The 23,989-nt window shown below is 41.5% G+C and overlaps 1 protein-coding gene across 1 annotated transcript in view; it reads right to left on the bottom strand.

Moving 5' to 3' along the window:
* The window catches only part of hspg2 (heparan sulfate proteoglycan 2), a 141,962-nt gene extending 118,276 nt beyond the window's left edge, over positions 1-23,686 (bottom strand). The window contains exons 1-4 of the mRNA XM_039008751.1: positions 23,683-23,686; positions 22,897-22,916; positions 20,264-20,396; positions 19,769-19,834 (exon numbers count right to left, since the gene is read on the bottom strand). Of these exons, the coding sequence (XP_038864679.1) occupies positions 19,769-19,834; positions 20,264-20,396; positions 22,897-22,916; positions 23,683-23,686 (223 nt within the window). The remainder of the gene's footprint in view (positions 1-19,768; positions 19,835-20,263; positions 20,397-22,896; positions 22,917-23,682) is intronic.
* Between the last annotated feature and the right edge of the window lie 303 nt (positions 23,687-23,989).

The following is a 23,989-nucleotide window of genomic DNA, read 5'->3' as shown; positions in this document are numbered from 1 at the left end:
CCTAAACCAAACTTTTCCAAGATGCGAAAGAGGTATGGCCATTCAAGCCTATCAAAGGCCTTTTCAGCGTCGAGGAAGAATGCGACACTAGGTATTTTGTTTTTGTTAGCAAGGTGAATTATATCAAAGAACCTTCTGAGATTATTGGAGGACAGTCTATTAATTATGAAGCCAGTCTGATCTGGGTTGACCAACAGGGGAAGACATGACTCCAGTCTCTTAGATAGCCTCTTGGTGACCAGTTTACAACCTGTGTTAAGGAGAGAGATTGGTCTATAGGAGGTGCACTTTAGCGGGTGTTTCCCTTTCTTGTGGATTACAGTAATCACTGCTTGAGAGAAAGACTCTGGAAAGCAGTTGTCTTCCCCGGCTTTTTTAAGTGCCTCTGTAACGGATGTGAAATGGCTAGCTAGTTAGCGGTGGTGCGCGCCAATAGCGTTTCAATCGGTTACGTCACTCGCTTTGGGGCCTTGAAGTAGTGGTTCCCCTTGCTCTGCAAGGGCCGCGGCCTTTGTGGAGCGATAGGTAACGATGCTTTGTGGGTGACTGTTGTTGATGTGTGCAGAGGGTCCCTGGTTCGCGCCCGGGGCGAGGGGACGGATGTAAAGTTAAACTGTTACACCTCCATAAGGTTGGGGACCAACAGCTCCCTAAATTCTTTATTGAACTCTGGAGGGAAGCCATCCTCCCCAGGAGATTTATTAGAAGGTAAGGATTTAATGGCCTCCAACAATTCAGGAACTGAGAACTGTTCATTCAGGCGCTCTCTGTCTTCCTCTGACAGGCATGGGAGGTTGAGAGTGGAGAGAAAGGAGTCGATCTCTGATAGATCATCGCTTGATTGGGAAGTGTAGAGGTCTTCGTAGTATTTCTTAAAAGTATCATTAATTTCAGTAGGGTCGAAAGATATCTCATTAGTAAGAGTTTCTATAGCATTAATTGTCCTCTTACTTTCCTCTGCTTTCAGTTGCCATGTCAATACTTTGTGTGCTTTCTCTCCAAGCTCGTATTAACGCTGTTTTGATTTAGTGATGGCCCTCTCAGCTTGATATGTGTTAAGAATATTATATTTCAGTTTTTTATTTACCAAAAGCCTGTATAGATCTTTAGTCTGGCCTCTTTGGTAGGTTTTCCCTAGCTCAGAGATTTCAGATTCAAGGACATTCAGTTCCGCACCGTGTTTTCTCTTCAGCCCTTTAGTATAGGAAATGATCTGTCCCCTCAGATAGGCTTTCAATCTGTCCCAAAGAATGAAACTGTCAGGAGCGGAGGGTTTGTTTGTCAACGTAAAAATATTGATCTGCTCTTTGATGAATGCACAAAATTCAGGTTGCTTTAGGAGTGTAAAATTTAGTCTCCATCTATATGCTCCATTTACCTTGGTAGGAAAGGAGATTGATAATACCAGAGGAGAATGGTCACAGCAATCTGGGGAGATACTCGATATCTAACACTCTATGAAACAGTTGGGTCGATAGTAAAAAGTTATCTATGCGCGTGTGTGTGTTGTGGGGGTGTGAATAAAAAGAGTAGTCCCTATCCTGTGGGTGCAACTGTCTCCAGATGTCTAGTAAATTAAGATCTTTCATGAATGACATGGTGAGCTTGCCGGCTTTGGTAAGAAGTGAGGGTTTATCAGAGGACCTATCAAGAACTGTATCTAAACAAAAATGTAAATCTCCTCCAACCAGTAGCCATCCTGGTGGTGCTTGAGCAACCTGAAGGAAGACATTCTGAATAAACATATGGTCATCGAAGTTAGGAGCATAAATATTCAATAGGGTCCAAGACTCCGAAAACATATGCCCCTGCACCAAAACAAACCTGCCAGAGGGATCAGAGATGGTGTTGTTGACGCAGAAGGGGATGTGTCTACTTATCAAAATTGCAGTTCCTCTTGCTTTGAAGTTAAATGAGGACGCAAAAACTTGTCCTACCCATTCCCTCTTCAATTTATTGTGTTCACTGGCTGTAAGATGTGTTTCTTGTAAAAACACAATGTTAGCCATTAATTTCTTAAGGTATGTATAGCCTCTTTTCCTCTTAATCGGGCTGTTAAGACCTTTTACGTTGAATGTGACATATTTTAGTGGATTAAGCATAGGTTGGGTTTCAAATATGTAACCGAATGGAAATCTCTCATATGTAAATAGTCAGGAAATGTTTCAACTTTAGTTTGAATACTGAAGTGACCTATGTGTCTCTTTAGGAAGGAAACAACAATAAACATAGAAAAATAAAAAACCAGAAACCCCACCCACCCCGATTGTCAGACTAAAACCACAATCCCAACAATCAAACATGAATACACTTGTAGAGATACGTTGCTGCTCGCGTTCCATCTTGCTCTTACTAGCTAAACCTTGGCGTAAACTAAAACCAGCGAGCTCTCGAAGTTGAAAACAAACGTTGTGAATAGACATTTATGGCTGAATATTTACTGCCCACAGTAAGGGCTGCTTGAGTCTCTTTTCAGGAGAGGAGAAACATAAATGAGGGGGAAAGCAGTGGGCCTAAGCCCACTAACATCTGTAGTATCTAAAGAGTATAGCAGCAGTGTATTTGCGCAAATCCACAGTAACAGAGTGATGCTGAGACTATATTTAAAATGCATGTCAAACAAAACCAATGATTGCAAAGTTAAACAAACCATACAACTCTATGTACAAGTACTACTTTTAACAATTTCCACAAATACATTTACTTGAAGAACAGTGCAGATTCAAAGTTTGGTAACAGAATGACTGTTTGTGATGTTTGTGCCATTATTCCCTATATTCGGGCGGCCGCGATGAATATAGGGGAGACACTGAATGAACACTACATTAATATAGGGGAGACACTGAATGAACACTACATTAATATAGGGGAGACACTGAATGAACACTACATTAATATAGGGGAGACACTGAATGAACACTACATTAATATAGGGGAGACACTGAATGAACACTACATTAATATAGGGGAGACACTGAATGAACACTACATTAATATAGGGGAGACACTGAATGAACACTACATTAATATAGGGGAGACACTGAATGAACACTACATTAATATAGGGGAGACACTGAATGAACACTACATTATTATAGGGGAGACACTGAATGAACACTACATTAATATAGGGGAGACACTGAATGAACACTACATTAATATAGGGGAGACACTGAATGAACACTACATTATTATAGGGGAGACACTGAATGAACACTACATTAATATAGGGGAGACACTGAATGAACACTACATTAATATAGGGGAGACACTGATGACAGTATCCAGGGAAGGAGGTCAGGAGTTATTTGTAAGATAATTATCTCATTATGTCTCTGGAGCTGAGAGGATATCCCTCAGACAGGACACACTTCCTTTCCAACACTTCCCTCCACTCTATGCTTTTTACATTGTGGGTGCGTCCCAAATGACATCATATTGCCTATATAGTGCACAAACTTTGACCAAAGCCACATGGGCCCTGGTTAAAAGTAGTGCACTACATAGGGCTTAGTGTGCCATTTGGAACGCAACCTGCCTCTCTGATGGATCCACCCTGTAAAAAAGGGGGTTTCAGACTCAGAGAGTCAAATGGGAGTTGGCACTTCCTGTTGTTCCCATTAAGATGGAAAAGCTACAGAGACAGTCTGATTTCTCACTAAAACCAGTGCAATATTACACTGGATAAGACATCAATGATGGGAAACTTTTTTCTGATGACTCATTCATTCTTCCATTGCTTTGGTTATGGTTCCACTGAGGGGCATGTTCTGAAAAATCACTTGAGCAGGAGTTTGAGGAGTTGAAATGTAAGAAATTCTTTGAAGAGATCCTTTCTACCAGGTAATTAAACGTTATATTAATGTAGCCTATAGTGCAAAATAAACCAACGCAAAAAAATAAATATCATTCACATTTGTGACTCGTTTCAGGAAATTAGACGTATTTTGCGCGTCACTACTTCACAGGAGAGCCATTTGAACATAAACTATTTTTTAAATCAAAATGCGTTTTTTGTGCAGAAATGCCTTCTGGAACATGTGAACTTTCATGTGCCTTAATAACAAGCGTCTATGCCATCTGTAAATATGAATAATATTGTTAAATTACGAACACTACATTAATATAGGGGAGACACTGAATGAACACTACATTAATATAGGGGAGACACTGAATGAACACTACATTAATATAGGGGAGACACTGAATGAACACTACATTAATATAGGGGAGACACTGAATGAACACTACATTATTATAGGGGAGACACTGAATGAACACTACATTAATATAGGGGAGACACTGAATGAACACTACATTAATATAGGGGAGACACTGAATGAACACTACATTATTATAGGGGAGACACTGAATGAACACTACATTAATATAGGGGAGACACTGAATGAACACTACATTAATATAGGGGAGACACTGAATGAACACTACATTAATATAGGGGAGACACTGAATGAACACTACATTAATATAGGGGAGACACTGAATGAACACTACATTAATATAGGGGAGACACTGAATGAACACTACATTAATATAGGGGAGACACTGAATGAACACTACATTAATATAGGGGAGACACTGAATGAACACTACATTAATATAGGGGAGACACTGAATGAACACTACATTAATATAGGGGAGACACTGAATGAACACTACATTAATATAGGGGAGACACTGAATGAACACTACATTAATATAGGGGAGACACTGAATGAACACTACATTATTATAGGGGAGACACTGAATGAACACTACATTAATATAGGGGAGAGCCTAGTTGGTTTAGCCACAGAAAAAGCAGCAACCCTCCCGCTAGCCATGATTGGCTGAGATAATGAGTGGGCTGGACATGCCAAGAGATGAGTTCGGATTGGTCTGCCAACACTTCTGATATCACATAGTAGAACTACATTAGTGTTGCTTTCCACTTTCTGGAGGACCAAGTTTTGAAATCAGTGGAATTAGACTATGATCGCTAAGGAGAAGGAGAAAATGCTGCCGTTTGATTGCAATTATGCAGACCGAGTCGAAAACACACAGAAGGCTGTTGTATAAAACACCTGTTTCCGGATTACATCTTCAAACTAAGGGCAACCATGACATCCGTGACAGAGAGCATCCATCCATGTACAATTGAAGTCGGAAGTTTACATACACTTAGGTTGGAGTCATTAAAACTCATTTTTCAACCACTCCACAAATTTCTTGTTAACAAACTATAGATTTGGCAAGTCGGTTTGGACAATATCACAATTCCAGTGGGTCAGAAGTTTACATACACTAAGTTGACCGTGCCTTTGAACAGTTGGAAAATTCCAGAAAATTATGTCATGGCTTTAGAAGCTTCTGTTAGGCTAATTGACATAATTTGAGTCAATTGGAGGTGTACCTGTTGATGTATTTCAAGGCCTACCTTCAAACTCAGCGCCTCTTTGCCTGACATCATGGGAAAATCAAAAGAAATCAGCCAAGACCTCAGAAAAAAAATGGCAATTTCCAAACGCCTGAAGGTACCACGTTCATCTGTACAAACAATAGTACAAAAGTATAAACACCATGTGACCACGCAGCTGTCAAACCGCTCAGGAAGGAGACGCGTTCTGTCTCCTAGACATGAACGTACTTTGGTGTGAAAAGTGCAAATCAATCCCAGAACAACAGCAAAGGAACCTTGTGAAGATGCTGGAGGAAACAGGTACAAAAGTATCTATATCCACAGTAAAACCACAGTAAAGTCCTATATCAACATAACCTGAAAGGCTGCTCCAAAACCACCATAGAAAAGCCAGACTATGGTTTGCAACTGCACATGGGGACAAAGATTGCACTTTTTGGAGAAATGTCCTCTGGTCTGATGAAACAAAAATAATAATGACCATTATGTTTGGGGGGAAAAGGGGGAGGCTTGCAAGCCGAAGAACACCATCCCAACTGTGAAGCACAGGGGTGGCAGCATCATGTTGTGGGGGTACTTTGCTGCAGGAGGGACTGGTGCACTTCACAAAATAGATGGCATCATGAGGGAGGAAAATTATGTGGATATATTGAAGCAACATCTCAAGACATCAGTCAGGAAGTTAAAGCTTGGTCGCAAATGGGTTTTCCAAATAGACAATGACCCCAAGCATACTTCCAAAGTTGTGGCAAAATGGCTTAAGGACAACAAAGTCAAGGTATTGGAAAGCCCTGACCTCAATCCTATAGAAAATGTGTGGGCAGAACTGAAAAAGTATGTGCGAGCAAGGAGACCTACAAACCTGACTCAGTTACACCAGCTCTGTCAGGAGGAATGGGCCTAAATTCACCCAACTTATTGTGGGAAGCTTGTGGAAGGCTACCCGAAACGTTTGACCCAAGTTCCACAATTTAAAGGCAATGCTGCCAAATACTAATTGAGTGTATGTAAACTTCTGACCCACTGGGAATGTGATGAAAGAAATACAAGCTGAAATAAATCATTCTCTCTACTATTATTCTGACATTTCATATTCTTAAAATAAAGTGGTGATCCTAACTGACCTAAAACAGGAAATTTTTACTAGGATTAAATGTCAGGAATTGTGAAAAACTGAGTTTAAATGTATTTGGCTAAGGTGTATGTAAACTTCCGACTTCAACTGTATACGGAGTCTAGCTAGCTACATTTTCAGAAATTACACATTTCTAATTTTGTCAGAAAGTCATTTTCATTTCAAGTTAAAGTATATTGTTAGCTAGCTAGCTAACGTTAGCTAGCTGGCTCTCTAGCTAATGTTACGTATATGATCTGTGTAGTTATATTATTCATATCTCAGAGCCATTTGCATTGGTAGTTAAAGCCTAATGTTAGCTAGCTAACGTTGAACCTGGTTCGTTAGCTACCTGCAGATTCATGCAGGGTAGTAACGTTATGAGTTGGGATTATGGTTTATTGTTTAGCTAGCTACATGTCTGAACAAAAGACTCCACTCCTATGCAAGTAACCATTTCAAAAGAATGTCAGTCGATAGATGGCTATCACTCTCGTCTGAGTGTGCCAGAGCACAGAATAACTGACGAATTTACGAACGCTCAACACCCGTTGAATATGGTCGAAGTCAGTAAACGTTGGCAAAAAAGCGTAATTAAATTGTTGCCAGCAGCACAGTTGCAGTCACCAACGCTCTGGATAACATAAAAACAGCCTGACCAGCTCTGCTAGGGTGAGTAAAATGGTCAGAGTGAGCTGTTCTCTCATTTGTGTCTGGAAGTAGCTAGCAAGCTAGCCAACGTTAGCCAGTTAGCGTGAGTGCTTGACTGCTGTTGTTAGGTCAGAACGCTCGGATCAACCCTACTCCTCGGCCAGAGTGTCGAGTGTGCGCTCTGAACGCTCCGAGAGCGAAACCCTCTGAATTTATGAACGGACAACCTGACAACGCTCTGAGTTTACCAACACCCAAAGCGCACTCTGAGCACACTCTGGCACTCCAGATTAAGTTTACAACACACCCGTAGTATAAACCAGCCTTTAGTCTTGAAATCTTTGGTTGTTTAGTACATGGCCTCACATGGGTGTAGACAAAGAAGAGCTCTCCACTAGGTGTACCAAATCATTCGAGGGCCATTTTCTCAAAAGTGAGGTTACAAGTTTATTAACTTTCAAAGCAGAATTACTTTCCCATTGTTCCTCAACTGTAGTGTATGATAAATCATTTTCTGGCTCTGAGTCTCTACTTTTATCCAATGTAAAAAACACACTTTCAAATTTTGCTACTTAAGACTGAATTGAGCCAGTCGGTCAAATCAAATCAAAGTTTATTTGTCACATGCGCCGAATACAACAGGTGAAATGCTTACTTACAGGCTCTAACCAATAGTGCAAAAAAGGTATTAGGTGAACAATAGGTAAGTAAAGAAATAAAAACAACAGTAAAAAGACAGTGAAAAATAACTGTAGCGAGGCTATAAAAGTAGCGAGGCTACATACAGACACCGGTTAGTCAGGCTGATTGAGGTAGCATGTACATACAGATATGGTTAAAGTCAGATTTGTTTCAGTGGATTAATGCTCAGTACTACCTCTTATCCTAACTACAGGAACTCTTAGAAAGGCTCCAGCCAGAGTCTGTTGCAAGTCCCCTGTCATAAACATGAACTGCTGGCAAGGCCTATATAATCAAGTAGGGCTGCTGTATCCAGCTGTGTCCCAGCTGTGCACATAGAAATACACACAGGCCTACGCTGAGACAATATAATTGAATTGTAGCACATGTACATCTATTAGACTAGAGAGACTTCTCTGTAAGTATGCATCTCTCCTGCTTGGTAAGAAAGTGAACACGATTTAATGTGATGCGCTAAGAACAGAAGTCTCTACATGAAAGATGGCTTCATGGAGCTCTGTTTTACAATAAAAAAGGCTCCAGAAACATAGAACAGTGTCACACACAGAAGACGGCGGCAGTCCCTTCCATAAAAGGTTAAAGGGTTTGTGGGTAGTCCAGTTCATGGTGACCCAACCTAATTACTGTTAACGAAGCATTCGCACAACTTCAAAGAGCTACTGGAAATGTTGTGATCCTTGTCACAATCAAATTGCTGCCATGAGAGAAAAAAGAGATGAGAGCAGAGCAGTTGTGGCTAAACTTTCCTTTTAAGTCCTAAACTACTGTTGGCTGTCGACGACTCACTCACTGAAACAAGGTGTTTACTGTACTGCATCTGAGTCTGAAGAAGGAAGGAAAAAATCAACTATTATTTTCTTTTTCCTTTTTCTTTACTAGATCAAAGACTAATAGAATTGTGTGTAGCTTTGCTTCCCTTTTTTTTTTCATTTTAGGGAGTAATGTGAATTTGTTTTTTCAAACAAGCGGAACAAAAGTTGTAAACTGTTTAGCCAATCCCTAGAGCAGGATTATTACTATGATAATGGGCACTCCCCTAGAGTAGAGCAGGAAACCATGTCTAACTGTAATACACAATGATATGATAACAAATTCTGCACCGGAGGGAGCAGGGGCATCTAGTCTTTTGTGTTATCGAGTAGCCAAATTGAGTAGCTGGCCAGACCAGCACGCATGCAAGATGTGGTTCTCAGTGCCGAGATTAGTGGATATCCTGATATCCCCCTTTGACATGCCATCAGTAATGTAGGTCAATTAGACAGATATTTGTTACTGTCCTCTACTATCAATAAGTTGAGAAGAGTATCTGAAACAGTAACAAATATGCCCTCTATGTAAACTAAATCTCCTGAAGCAGCGTTTCCTAAAGAGGAGAGGGAAAGTCCAGTTCTCCAAGGCAACATGAACTATTATTGATACAACAGACTGTAGCAGCATCAAGGGCCCAGAGCTGGAGTCCATGAGTAAGACTATTCCTACTAACACTGAATAGTGATCCAGGATAATGTCTTGGCACTGGCAGTAAACAAATAACCAATCAAGGATAAAGGGAGTTATGCTAACACATAAGTCCCAACACAGACAGTGTCCTTCTACAATACAATTCTACTCTTTTCTTTCCTCTTAGGGATGAATTGAAATGTACATAATGGGTGCCTGGAGGAAAATGGGGGAGGGTCATTTTTTTTCAATTTCAGTCAAGGGGAGGGTTTTGTATTTAGGGTCATGTAATTTGTAATTGATGAAATGTCAGTATTTCTCAGTGTTTTAGAGTTAGTTGCTTATTAGGTTATATATCAATGTGTGCCCGATGCCGCTCCTCCTATACGCTACAAAGTGCATGCTCGGAGAAGCACAGAACAACGTTCTATTTCTAAGATAGCTGCTGGGATGGTGTAAATAAAACGAATCTGCATTACACACTGCAATGGATATTCCAGCCCTGAGCCCTGGCCTGCTCTGCTCTTTCTGATCACAAACTTTTTTGTGTGCTGCCTAACCAACGGCTGTGCTGTGTAGTCCTACGGCGGCAGTTCAGGAGTCAAAGGCTTCTTCCGAAAATATTTTGTTGATTAGGCCTAATCCAAAAAAGGCACCATCTTGTGAGCTGACTAGCCTAAAGCCTCTGTTCTGTTCAGTTTGAGAAAAAGAGCGCAAAGATGAGAAGGAGGACCGGAGGTCAACTTTGATAGCTTGCTACTACTATAATTGATTTGATTAAAAACGATATGTTTCCTGCCCATGATGTAGGCCTATTTATCAGAGTTATTAAACTCACAATAAGCCAGATTCGAGAAAGGTACATTGTGGTGCTGAAACTTGATGCAGCAGCGTGGCACAATCAATCGTAAATGGACAGCTCATTGTGCTGAAAGTAAGCAAATTCAAGTAGGCATAATTCATTTCAACGTCTTAATTTAAATTAGAGGGCTTTGTGTTAGACGGCTTTGAGCCTATTTCTTCCTCTTTAACAGATGAAACTAGGCTATAGGTTGCTATATCTATAGATTTGTAGGTCAATTCCTCCACCCACCATGCACTCTGAATAGCCTACCTCTGTGTCAGTGAAGGGCTGTTAAGTTAAAACCAGGACTCAAATTGAGGGAGTATAAGAGGGTATGCCATACCACTACCTTTTATTAAAGACAATGGCAAAAAGAACAGGTCTACTCCCTGTTAGCTTAAGATTTGCTTTATGCTAGAAACAAGCTGTAAAATACCAGGGAAAGACGTGACTCTTACTTCCCAAGACTTTGCTTGGGAAGTAATCTAAATCTGTCACTATCAATTGATAAAGTTATTCACTTTCTGTACAATAGAAAATATACAGAAAGGTAGGCCTAACTTTTGAAAGCACCATGCTCAGATTCCTAATGATGTCTCAGATGTAATTATTTGCAAACAGGGACAGTTTCATTGCAAACAAGACACACTGATTTGGCATTGGAGAAAAATGATAGGCCTGTGTGTTCATCCTATCTCTCTGTCCATTCTTAGCCTGTAATTTCGGGAAAATTGTGTGGTAAAATGACGTAGAATTGCATGACATTTTTATAAAAGGCAATTTTTTCTCGGACCTGCAAATACGATGATAGATTCATGCAATGCTTTTACTACAAAAGAGATCTTTCCAATCCTACTCTTGTCTACAGTGATCTGTGAACCCACAACCTTCTGGTCCGCAGCCCTGTGCCCTATCAAAATTCCTGCGTTGCAATGTAATGCTTACAGGACGAAGAACAGTTTCTAAAACTGCATATCTAAGGCTCTGGTCTGTCCAAGGAGGGGAGGGTCACTTTTTTTTCAACTGTTCTGGGAAGGTTTAGGTAAAATATATTTTGCTGAAGGGAGGGCAATCCATTGTCATTTCAGAGAGGTTCGATTTTCTCCATGCAATCCGTATTATAAATAATGTTAACTCCCTTATCTTTCATGTTCTACCAAGTTGTTCTCTAGAGTAGTCATGCCATCTCATCCCCTCCCTTCTTCATGTTCTGCTCTGTTTTCTGACCCCCTGTATAGGTCAGTGACGCTCACGCTGGTGAGTGCGGCCAGTGACCACCTCCAAGAAGGCCAGAGCAGAACAACAACAAAGAGCCCACCAAAATAACTGCAGCTGCCGCCGCTTGTCCGTCTGACCCATGTGACTATCTGAGAGCCCAGGCAGTCTGACAAACAACGCCACTGACTGACACGCACGTCACACCAACTGTCTGTCCAGTCCATGGCCCACCACCACCCCATGAAAATGGCCACAGTCCTGGGTGGTCTGTCTGGTAGACTGACCATTGGCCTTCAACTCCCACTCATGCCCAGATTGCACTGTCAGATAGGCTCTATTACACTGATCTGTGATCCTCTATGTTTCAACATCTGCTATCCACAAAAGACGCTAATGATGATGCTAAGGGTAATGGCAAAAGCACTGAATAAAAAAATTCTGCAACTAAAACAGCATACTGTAAATTTGTTAAGTAGTTGGGATATGGTTAGACCTACATTGTTTAAAAAGAAAACGTTTTATACAGGTCAGACTAATAAAATCTATTTTGCAGGATAGACATTCTAACATTGAAACACTACTCCTGAAGTCCTCTAGGAGTTCAGTATGATCAAGGACAGAGTGGAAGAGGAGAGGAGAGGAAAGGAGAGGAGAGGGAATTGTGAGAATCTTCCTATCTAAGACACATGACTACAAAGTTAAAACAAAACACACCACATTTCTCCTCCTACACAATGCAACCTTATCTGCAATGTTTGTGTGCCTTTGACCTATCTCAAACTGTGCTGGAAAAGTCTTAACATATTAATTGAAGGGGATTGATTATGTAAGTTTGAAGTGTTTTAAAATAAATTAAATTAGTGTAGATGGCAATTCAAACATCACAACAAACAAAGTGTCCAGTAGTCCTACAGTACTCTGGGTGCTCTGTGAACCAGTGGAACACCGTGAGAAGAATATGGAAGATGTCTCCTATATAACTGCATTGAGATATGCTGCAGAGGTTGGGAGGGACAATGCTGAACAGAAGTGTAAACCCTCTTGTTAATAGGGGGCGCTGTTTTCACTTTGGGAAAAAATCGTGCCCAAATTAAACGGCCTCATACTCTGTTCTAGATCATACGATATGCATATTATTATTACTATTGAATAGAAAACACTCTGAAGTTTCTAAAACTGTTTGAATTATATCTGTGAGTAAAACAGAACTCATTTGGCAGCAAACTTCCAAACAGGAAGTGAAAATTCTGAAAATGGGTCTCTGTGTAAGGCCTTGCCTATTCAATTGCCTTATATTTATGGATCTGTATGCACTTCATACGCCTTCCACTAGATGTCAACAGGCAGTAGAATGTTGAATGGGGTGTCTAGCTTGATGTGAGACCGAATGAGAGCTTTTGGAGTGACAGGTCCGCCATATTGGCAGTATTTTGCTGCGCACTTGGGAGCTCCATATTATTTTCTGCAATGCGTTAGGTAGACACGACGAAATGCTCCGTCTTGGACGTTATTGGATACATATGAGAAAAACATCATAAAGATGGATTTTCAACTGAGTTTGACCAGTTTATTCGACTTTTATTATCACTTTTGGAATTTTTCGTTCCATGCGCCAAGCGTTCATGGACATGTGCGCTCCACCATGCTAGCCAAAGTTGCTAATTCGACAGAAGAAATGGATATTCTAAAACAAAACAACGATTTATTGTGGAACTAGGACTCCTTGCACTGCATTCTGATGGAAGATCATCAAAGGTAAGAGAATATTTATGATGTTATTTCGTATTTTTGTGGAATATGTTGGCTCCAACATGGCGGAGAATGGCTGGGCGCTGTCTCAGATTATTGCATGCTGTGCTTTGTACTAAAGTTATTTTTTTTAAATCTAACACAGCGGTTGCATTAAGAACAAGTGTATCTTTCATTTGCTGTACAACATGTATTTTTCAGCAAAGTTTATGATGAGTTTTTTGGTTAGATTACGTCGCTGTGTAAAATTTCTCGGGACAATTTGGTGTTATTTGTGACGATGGCTGCATTGTAAAACCCAGATTTGTAGCTATAAATATGCACATTTTCGAGCAAAACATAAATGTATTGTATAACATGATGTCATAAGACTGTCATCTGATGAAGTTGTTCAAAGGTTAGTGATTAATTTTATCTCTGTTTGTGGGTTTTGTGAAAGCTATGTTTGCGGTGAAAAAATGTTGTTGTGTGTTTGGCTATTGTGGTGAGCTAACATAAATATATGTTGTGTTTTCGCTGTAAAACACTTAAAAATCGGAAATATTGGCTGGATTCACAAGATGTTTATCTTTCATTTGCTGTACAACATGTATTTTTCATAAATGTTTTATGATGAGTATTTATGTATTTCACGTTGCTCTCTGTAATTATTCTGGCTGTTTTGGTGCCATTTATGATCATGGCACCAATGTAAAACCAGGATTTGTAGCTATAAATATGCACATTTTTCGAACAAAACATAAATGTATTGTATAACATGATGTTATAAGACTGTCATCTGATGAAGTTGTTCAAAGGTTAGTGATTAATTTTATCTCTATTTGTGGGTTTTGTGAAAGCTATGTTTGCGGTGAAAAAATGTTGTTGTGTTTGGCTATTGTGGTGAGCTAACATAAATATATATTGTGTTTTCGCTGTAAAACATTTAAAAAATCGGAAATGTTGGCTGGATTCACAAGATGTTTATCTTTCATTTGCTGTATTGGACTTGTGATTTCATGAAATTATATTATATGATATCCCTGTGGCGCTAGGCTAGGCTATGCTAGTCAGCTTTTCTGATGAGGATGATCTCGGATCCGGGAGGGTGATTAAGTAGAGGTTTTAAGTAGACCAAGTAGAGCAATTTCTCAAGCAAGAATGTTGCTAGGACTGTCTGGGAGTGGTTTGAGTGGTGAACATTTGCTGTTATTGGCAGAGAGGTTTAGAACTCTTTCTTATTGGTCTATTACCTAATTTACTGCATGGTGACATCACCATGAAATACCCAAACTCCATCCCACCAAAACAGGCTGACATTTCAGGCAGTCTTTTCAAACAGTTCTTACACTAAAAGGGCATTATCATAATTTTCACAATTTCACAGTATTATTCCAACTTCAAAGCGTGGAAATATACACTGAGTGTGCAAAACATTACAAACACCTGATCTTTCCATGACATAGACTGACGAGGTGAATCCAGGTGAAAACTATGATCCCTTATTGATGTCACTTGTTAAATCCACTTCAATCTGTGTAGATGACGGTTAGGAGACAGGTTAAAGAAAGATTTTTAAGCTTTGAGACAATTGAGACATGGATTTTGTAGGTGTGCCATTCAGAGGGTAAATGGGCAAGACAAAGTATTTAAGTGCCTTTGAACGGGGTATGGTAGTAGGTGCCAGGCGCACCGGTTTGAGTGTGTCAAGAACTGAAACGCTGCTGGGTTTTTCATGCTCAACAGTTTCTCTTGTGTATCAAGAATGGTCCATCACCCAAAGGACATCCAGCCAACTTGAAAACTGTGGGAAAAATGGGCCAGCATCCCTGTGGAAGGCTTTCGTCACCTTATAGAGTCCATGCCCCGACGAATTGAGTCTGTTTTGAGGATAAAAAGGGGTGCAACTCAATATTAGGAAGGTGTTCCTTGTGTTTTGTACAGTCAATGTAAATAAAATACACCCTATTTTTTTCTGTCAGAGCTTCAAATGATAGTTCAACAGGTTCACATGTTAGGTGCTTGAGAGACTAGGAAAGGGAAAAGGTTCAACATAGCAAACACAACAGGATGTGCATCATAAAGAGTGCAGAAATGGCACCTCTACTTCCATCACACCACAGTATGTAAGGGAGAGTGAAGGAGAGGCGAGGGCCTGCATGCCACAAGTACAACCCACTGGACAGGAAAGGGAGACTCAACAGCAACGTGTCTGTCCAAACCAATCCAACTCAGAAAACCAGTACTGTTCCTTCCCAACTGCTGTCATGTTAAGATCTAAAAATGGAACGGTGAGCACAGCACACTGCAGCCCTGGCATTCACTGCTGTCAGCCAAGGCATATTGCTACTATTAAGACAGGCCCATTCTCTAAATCAGACATTATGTCAGAGTAATGGATACAGTATTTAGTCATGGATATTTACTAGCAACTAGCAACAAGTCCAAAATGTAACACTGACTGAACTTGAAAGAAAAAGTAAAAATAGACACTGAGTGCCTGGATACCAGTAGATACCAGTAGTGTAGTCAAAAATACAGTAGGCCATGTCAAGTAAGACTGGATAGTAATTAACTGATGGAAACCCCAGAAATCCCATATATTCTGAAGAATCTGTGGAAAAACAAATACTATTTTCAGACTTGTTCAACTTTCTTCTTTACTTGAATAGCCCTGTGTGTAGTATGTTTATCCGCCAAATCTGCTTTGACCCTGAGGTCACTAATCCAAGCTTCTCAGCAGGATTTAGCCGAGAACTACAAAACATCAAACCCACCCCATGTGGGGTGTTCACATCTAAGATCATCAATGGGTCAACAAACCACTTAAATGCTCCCATTCTACTGATGGAGGCTTAAAGATAACTTCAAATCTACTACTGTGAGTGTGATCTGCTAATGCTGAGAACTACCAAGTTCACACGACCTGGTATGGCCTCATTCGTTTACATGTGAGTTAACTCCTGATACAGTTGTCCTTATACCGGGCCCTTAATTGGGGGAATTCCTGGCTAGTGTGTCCAACCTGTAATTCACCTGTTTAGTCATGGCTAACTGTGGACGTCCAACCAACCATGATTCAGTGCTCCCTGTACAGTAGATATCCAGCAAGCTAGGCCTCAGTGCTGAGCTCTTTCCGGTAGCAGAGAGCACATGCTATGCCCCTGGCTGCCCCAGATCTGATGTCAGCCCTGTAATGCTGCTACAAAAACAATTATTCCATCATGATGTAATGAGCTCCACTAGCTGGCTGGTGGCTGCCAGTCAACACCGTCTGGCACCAAGGACAAACTATGAACCAGCCACCATTACAAAACAGAGTGGAGGGGACTTAGTCTTTGGGCTAGAAAACGTTATCATGATCCTCGGTTCAAGTTCATCTGGTATTATTTTTACCCGTACTCGCAGCCTCGACTCCTGCCATTCTAGGTTTCTTGAACGAGAACACGGTGTTGAGGACTAGTACCATGAGACTACACTAGCTATACTCCTAAAGGGCTAAGGCCACTATTGCCTTAAGTCAACTCACTACTGTTATTGCCTGATTCCAGTGAGGTGAATAAGATGGGAAGGTGAATTAAAGTTTGATGTCATTAGTGGCACCATACAAGATTGCATGAATCAGGCAATAACCTGCACATAAACATACCAGGCCGGCTAGCACAGCTATAAACAACAGATATGGTTCCCTGAGGGAATCTAAGGGGAATATCGCTAGATCATCTGATAGTATAAACTAGAAAACAAAAAAGGGATTGATGTCCTCGATGCATGGCGGGTGACAGCCTTAATGCTTAGGTCAAATAGGATAGAGAAAGTCCCACACTTTGCTAACAAGAACTCCTGTTGTCCAGACTGTCATCCAACCCTTGGCTAAACACAGCCCTATAGGTGGAAAAATACAGATAAGAGGTGGTGCTCCAGGTAGAGCAGCATGACTAACATGTTAATATTGTGTTCAAGTCACACCACTCACTCCAAATTTAGCCAGACATTTTGTAATCTCACCTCTCACTGGTTCTGTTAAATTTAGCTGAGTATATTCAATGGTGCCTATACTGTGCATATCTGCCCTCAGAAGGAAAGCTCCTATTGGCATAGATCTACAAATCTCAAAGAGGACAGCATCAGAATCATGGGAAGGAGATGGAGGATTGCAAAACAAAGATGTTTGTGTTGTCTGCTTCAGCTTTTTGTTTGTCTTCCTCTTTCATGTGTGGTATTGTGTTTTCACCTTCTGTCATTGGATCAAAGGAAGAATGGGAATGTTTACATCTCGTGCATCTCTGCCTCCCTGTTGTGACCAGACACTCAGCACTGTGAAAGAAGATGGTACAGCCGGATGTGGAGGAGACACCATTCAGAGACAGACAGACAGTTTCTCCTGGATGCATCCATCTACTAGACATATGGACACTGAAATAAGGCCTGTCTGAGGGAGAGAAGGTCCTGGTTGGGTTTAGTTTGTTTGTTTATTAGGATCCAGTTTAGCCAACCACATGGCTTATCTTCCGAGACAGGGCCGTGCACAGACCTTTAGGGGGACATGTGCCAACCCCCCCCCCCCCCCCCCCCCCCCCCCCAAAAAAGGGGAAAGCAGCACAATCTGATGGGTAAAGTATTTTGCTAAACTATTTTTAACTGGAATAAATGCTGCACATATTAAGAATGACAACACAATTCCAGTCAAAACAGAAGATTGTAAGAAATACTGTAGGCCACTATATCCAGCCCAAATCCAGCCCACTATCATGTATCCCAGCGGTTTGCAAAGTTTTTGGCCTGCAACCCCCAAAATGGAGTGGTACAAAACTTGCGACCCCCCCACGCCCACGCACATGCACACACGCGAACATGCTGGCACAATTGCTGCGCTAATATAGCCTGTATTTACAGCCATAAATGAAAATATGCATTTTAAAAACGCAAGATAGACTACAGAAATAAACAGCGTTTTACACCTGAATTTGGAGCTGAAGGTCATTCATGTTAGCAGCCAATATCAACTAGGGATATATCATGTCACTTCTCTGGAGTCCAGAGCAAGCCAAATCATACAACCTACTTGTAGTAATGGTTGCAGGATCGGATGGAAAGTTCTGTCTGCACCGCACCATCACTTTGGAGGGCAGCCTGCTTGCAGAGTGCTCGTTGCCAGCCTTGTAGTCCTGTTCTTCCTTACAAATATTGTAATACATTTGCCAGAATATGTTACATCTTCATCCTATAATATTGAAGGCAGTGCGATGTTACAGCTGCTTATCTTTAGACATATAGTCAGTAGCCATCAACACTAGGCCTATCCGAAATATGAAAAGGATCTGTCACGCCCTGACCTTTGAGAGCCGTTTTATTTCTCTATTTGGTTAGGTCAAGGTGTGATGTGGGATGGGCATTCTATGTTTTGTTTTCTAGGTTTCTGTATTTCTATGTTTTGGCCGGGTATGGTTCTCAATCAGGGACAGCTGTCTATCGTTGTCTCTGATTGAGAATCATACTTAGGCAGCCTTTTTTCCCACCTAATGTGTGGGTAATTATTATTTTCCGTGTGTGTTTGTGTGCACCTCGGTTGCGTCACGGTCATTGCTGTTTACCTGTTTGTTCTTTGTTTGTTAAGGTTTCACTCCTATTAAAAGATGTGGAACTACATGCACGCTGTGCCTTGGTTGATTTATGACGGGGAGTTTGAGGATAGTGAGCGTGACAGGATCAATCAAATTTCCAGGTAGCCTATTGTTCTGGCTAAGATGAGTCCGTAGTAGATTGTTCTGGCTAAGATAAGTCAGTAGTAGATTGTTCCGGCTAAAATGAGTCCGTAGTAGATTGTTCTGGCTAAGATAAGTCAGTAGTAGATTGTTCTGGCTAAGATAAGTCAGTAGTAGATTGTTCTGGCTAAGATAAGTCAGTAGTAGATTGTTCTGGCTAAGATAAGTCAGTAGTAGATTGTTCTGGCTAAGATGAGTCAGTAGTAGATTGTTCTGGCTAAGATAAGTCAGTAGTAGATTGTTCTGGCTAAGATGAGTCAGTAGTAGATTGTTCTGGCTAAGATAAGTCAGTAGTAGATTGTTCTGGCTAAGATGAGTCAGTAGTAGATTGTTCTGGCTAAGATGAGTCAGTAGTAGATTGTTCTGGCTAAGATGAGTCAGTAGTAGATTGTTCTGGCTAAGATAAGTCAGTAGTAGATTGTTCTGGCTAAGATGAGTCAGTAGTAGATTGTTCTGGCTAAGATGAGTCAGTAGTAGATTGTTCGGGCTAAGATGAGTCAGTAGTAGATTGTTCTGGCTAAGATGAGTCAGTAGTAGATTGCTAAACTGTATTTTATATGGGTGATAAACGTAGGCCTACTCGGTTTTTGCCAAACTGAAGGAAATGAAACAAGTTCTTTCTGGTCACTAATCTGAATATGTACGCCCGCTATTGCGTGACAATGCTGATGACTGGTCATTGGTCACCAATCAAGATGCGCAACGTTTTGGTTCTGAAGCATAGAGTAGTATTTAATGATGACTTGCGGGCAATGGGTTCAGAACCACAACGACAAAAACTTTATAAAAAAGTGCACTCGGGAGACTGGAAGGGTAAAGCCCTATCTGTGCACGTGCCTGTTCCTAGAGTTGCAGGGACTGTTGTGCTAAGGGCTGAGGGTTCTTACTTGTGCTAATCTCAGTCACCACTGTGGGTTCCGGTGTGCTTCCATCCTCCTCTCCACTGGGCAGATCTACCGAGAAGATGAGAGGTGTGGTCAGTTCAGCATGCTAGTACAGTTCAAGGCACAGGCAGGACTAGGGAGGACCAGGGAGGGCTAGGGAGGACCAGGGAGGACTAGGGAGGATCAGGGAGGACTAACCATTAATTTACTCAACAGGTGGAACATATACTGTACATCTGAAGTGCAGCAGGGTGGAGAATGAACCCTGTGCACCTAGTGGATTATGGGGGAGAAAATAGTTACAGTAAACAGTTAGATTCACTATGGATGGGACCACTGATGGGACCACTGCTTTTCTGTAAGGACTATTCAGGGGCAGCGTGACATTCTATACAGTATAGCATTGTAACCATGATCTTTACATGTATATCCTAAATTAAGTTTCAATATGAAAGGAAAGCTGGTTTGCGATCCAGTTGTGTCGACCCCAGACCCTACCTCCCGATGCTTCGTCCGCAGTGAAGTCCTCGTCATCGTCTAAGAACCGCTGAGACCTTTGGACGACAGTCCTCTCGGAGTCCAGGTCCTCAGGCAGCGGGACCTCTCCCCACACCTTGGAGCTCTGAGCCACCTGCAGACAGCAGACACACACAACACCACAGTGAGATTTATAAGGGTTGAAGTCTAACGTCTCCAGATGGAATCCTATTTTTCAGCCCCACACTACCATCTCAGGTTTGTTGTCCTTCCAGTCCCAGGCCCCTATAGGGTTCTGGTCAAAAGCGCAGTATATGGGAATAGAGTACCAGTTGGGAAGTAGCCCAGGTCAGTTAGGTTACACCCAGCAGTCCTAGACGGTATTGTGAGGCTGTCAAGCTGTGAGCTTCACACAGGAAATAGGTGCATTGTGGTATGTTTGCATTAACGTTCGTCATCTATTTGAACTGTCAGAGACCAGTAGATAGTAGACTAGATATGCAAGTGGTTGTGAATGAGGACATGCCATTCACAAAACTAATGCAACATGGATGGAGGCAACCACCAGTCTTCAACTAACCAAATTCTTAAGGGTGCTATTGATCGTTTGTAGTTACTTTTTAAAGGTATTTTCTATTTTATGAATTTCTGTAAATGTTTATTGCATTTTGCATTGATTTCACAATGGTTGATCAAGAGTCACTAATATCATGGAGCTTCAGCTTGGTGCAGGTGCATGATTGAACACAGATCTTAAGACCAGTGAGCTAGTTGAGGTTTACATCAGAATGTTTTGATGACACAAATCTGTTAAAGTATGCTTTAAGCTCCATCCCACAGGCAGGCAGGCAGGCAGGCAGGCGGGCGGCCTGGTCCAGAGCAGCATACCACAATCAGAGCATTATGATGGACCCTCAGCAGAGGATCAGGAAGCAAGCACTTTATCATGGAAAGATTATGTTAAAACATTTTCACAGTGTAGCAGTCACTGAAAGGTCCCATCTCCAAAACCAGAGGGTGATCCCTTCATTAAGTCAAGGTGTGAAGAGATTGTTAAATGCATTTGGAGAAGAGGGAAAAATGTATGGGATGGTGTTCATTTTCATAGCTGCGTTTGATAACAGTTCAATAGGGGAAGGAGTCTATATTCTCAAAGGGATCTAATCTCTGTGGAAGGTCATTACTGACACAATAAAACTACACAAATCTAATTGAAGACATTGAGCACTAAGGCAGCAAATCTGATATCTGATCATCTTGATAATGCATTGATGATACCACCCAAGGTATCCAGCCTACTCTCTCAACTTCAAAACTTTTGGCAAAAAAGCAGAGCCTTAACCTCTCTCTTCCTGGGTCCATATCATCCCCACCGGACCCTGTTGTTGTCTAAAACCTGAGCTATATGTTTGCATACTTCCCAAGCAGCATGCCACCCTTGGCATTTCCAGTTGGCATGGCACGCCAGTTCCCATTTCCACCCGCACCCATCATGGCAGAGTTTCCCATTTAAATGTCTCCGGCTAATAAATAACTTGATCTCTCCCTCAAATCCTATCTCCCCTGACTGAACACCCTACAACAACAATCCCGGGACTTTTTTTAAAGGAAACCGCTGACTGGACAATTTCTTTTCACTGGAGCCAACCAGCCAACCGTTGGTGTGATCATCTCCTGCTTCCCAGTCCCACTCCCTTGGGATAGATGGGGTCTGATGGGGTTCTCTCTCTTGCTCTCTCCCTATATCTCTCTCTATGTCGTTCTTTCTCTCTCTCTTTCTTTCCCCCTCTCTCTCTCTCTCTCTCTCTCTCTCTCCCTATATCTCTCAATCTCTCTCACTCATTCTCTCTCTCGTACAATGTAGCGTCAGTTATCACACTTTTAGAAACATTCGTTTTTTTCCCAGCCCTGCAACTTTAACACAGAAGCTAGTGTAACCTTTAGGTCCCTCTAGAAGTTGGGACATGTCCACTGTGTTTCGGTTATCCAGCGTTTTTTCTGGATCAAAAAGCGGCTTAGGTGGTGGCCGTGGCAGGGGCCACGGCAATGGTCGTTTAAGTTTACACTGAAAGCGTTTTTTTTAATCGCAAATTATTTATATTTTTTACGGTTTGTACTTAGGCAACCAGAAAAAACGCCAAGGATTTCAATGGCAGAAAAATCCCTGTTATCATTGCCTCCAGATAAAGGTCCTGCTCCCTGCTCAATGTTTGCCGAATTGTTACTTGATATGCATCACTGTAAGTCTTCGGTTTAGGGATGGGCAACTGGCCCCCCTTTTGTAGGCCCGTGGATCAATTTCCAAAACATACAAGCAAAAATGGTTTGGGAACACAGTCGGAGTCTCAACTTACTGTTGAGAGTTGGAATAGTAGAATACACAAGGTGCAATTTCGAAATTTGGTTGTGCATCAATTGTCCCTCAATTAGCCCATGTCAGCAAACATTTTTTAGATTGGTAAGTTCGTCTAGCCAACAATCTAAACATCTAGTAATCATTGTCGGATTACCGACAGGGGTAATTCACAACATCTAGAAACTTTCACTCAGATTAGAAACTGCTAACATTTCTCTCCACATCTATGGCAAAATGTGTAGAATTGCAGTCACTGCGGCCCCTCATGATGAGTTCAGATTTTTTTGAGGCCCCCAACCTCATCAAAGTTGCCCGTCCCTGATGTAAAAGGAGGTACAGACCAAAAGCGAGAGAAACACATTCTATGGGGTATGGAAGGACAGCCGAGTGAGGCCACAGGGAGAAGCCTCAAGACAAGTTAACCCCTCTAAATTTGCCCAGCTGTTGTTTACAGTGCAAGAGGATAGGAATTCCAACATTTTGTCTCCGTGAACAATCGATGACCAGCAGCATTGGCAGAACGATCAGGAGGAATAGAGGGAGTTGAGACAATGCAGCCAAGATCCCATCGGAGAGGAGAGCACTATCAGCTGTCCTGGATTTCTAGTGAGTCAAACATCTGCTGTCTTCCCAGCTAGACCCAGAGCCAGCGCCAGACAGATGTGTGCCTATGAGATGGTCGTGTAATAACCTTAATATTATACATACTAAAAACAAACATACACTACTCCCATCCCCACCATGTCCCTGTAACAGCCGTCAGCCAAGGCCTGTCGAGGGAGAACAGCGTGAGAAGAATGTTTTAGGGGATTCAGTTCGCCCCCTCCACCAGTCAGCCCTAATGCAGCTGCAGAATGAATGGACTATGTGTGAGAAACATCTTCAAGATACAGGCTATGCAAGGCCTAACTTATCACTGAAACTACCAACTGTAACTCTCGTTTTGCTTCATATTTACAGCTTTCTTACAATATGTTTTTCCAACATTACACATATAATAAATATTGTACCTTCAGAAAGTATTCATACCTCTTGACTAATTCCCCATTTTGTTGTGTTACAGCCAAAATTAGATAAATCTCACCCATCTACACGTAATACCCCATAACGGCAAAGTAAAAACATGTTTTTAGACATTTTTGCTAATTTATTGAAAATGAAGTCAATACATCCTGAAATTTCCATCCCTAACTATCACATTATCCGACAAGATAGAACTGCCAAAGGGGGCGGAGTTGCAATCTACTGCAGAGATAGCCTGCAGAGTTCTGTCATACTATCCAGGTCTGTACCCAAACAATTTGAGCTTCTACTTTAAAAATCCACCTTTGCAAAAACAAGTCTCTCACTGTTGCCGCTTGTTATAGACCCCCTTCAGCCCCCAGCTGTGC

The sequence above is a fragment of the Salvelinus namaycush genome, chromosome 14 (genome assembly GCF_016432855.1).
Source record: "Salvelinus namaycush isolate Seneca chromosome 14, SaNama_1.0, whole genome shotgun sequence".
Classification (NCBI taxonomy): domain Eukaryota; kingdom Metazoa; phylum Chordata; class Actinopteri; order Salmoniformes; family Salmonidae; genus Salvelinus; species Salvelinus namaycush.
This window is presented reverse-complemented; position numbering and strand designations above follow the sequence as displayed.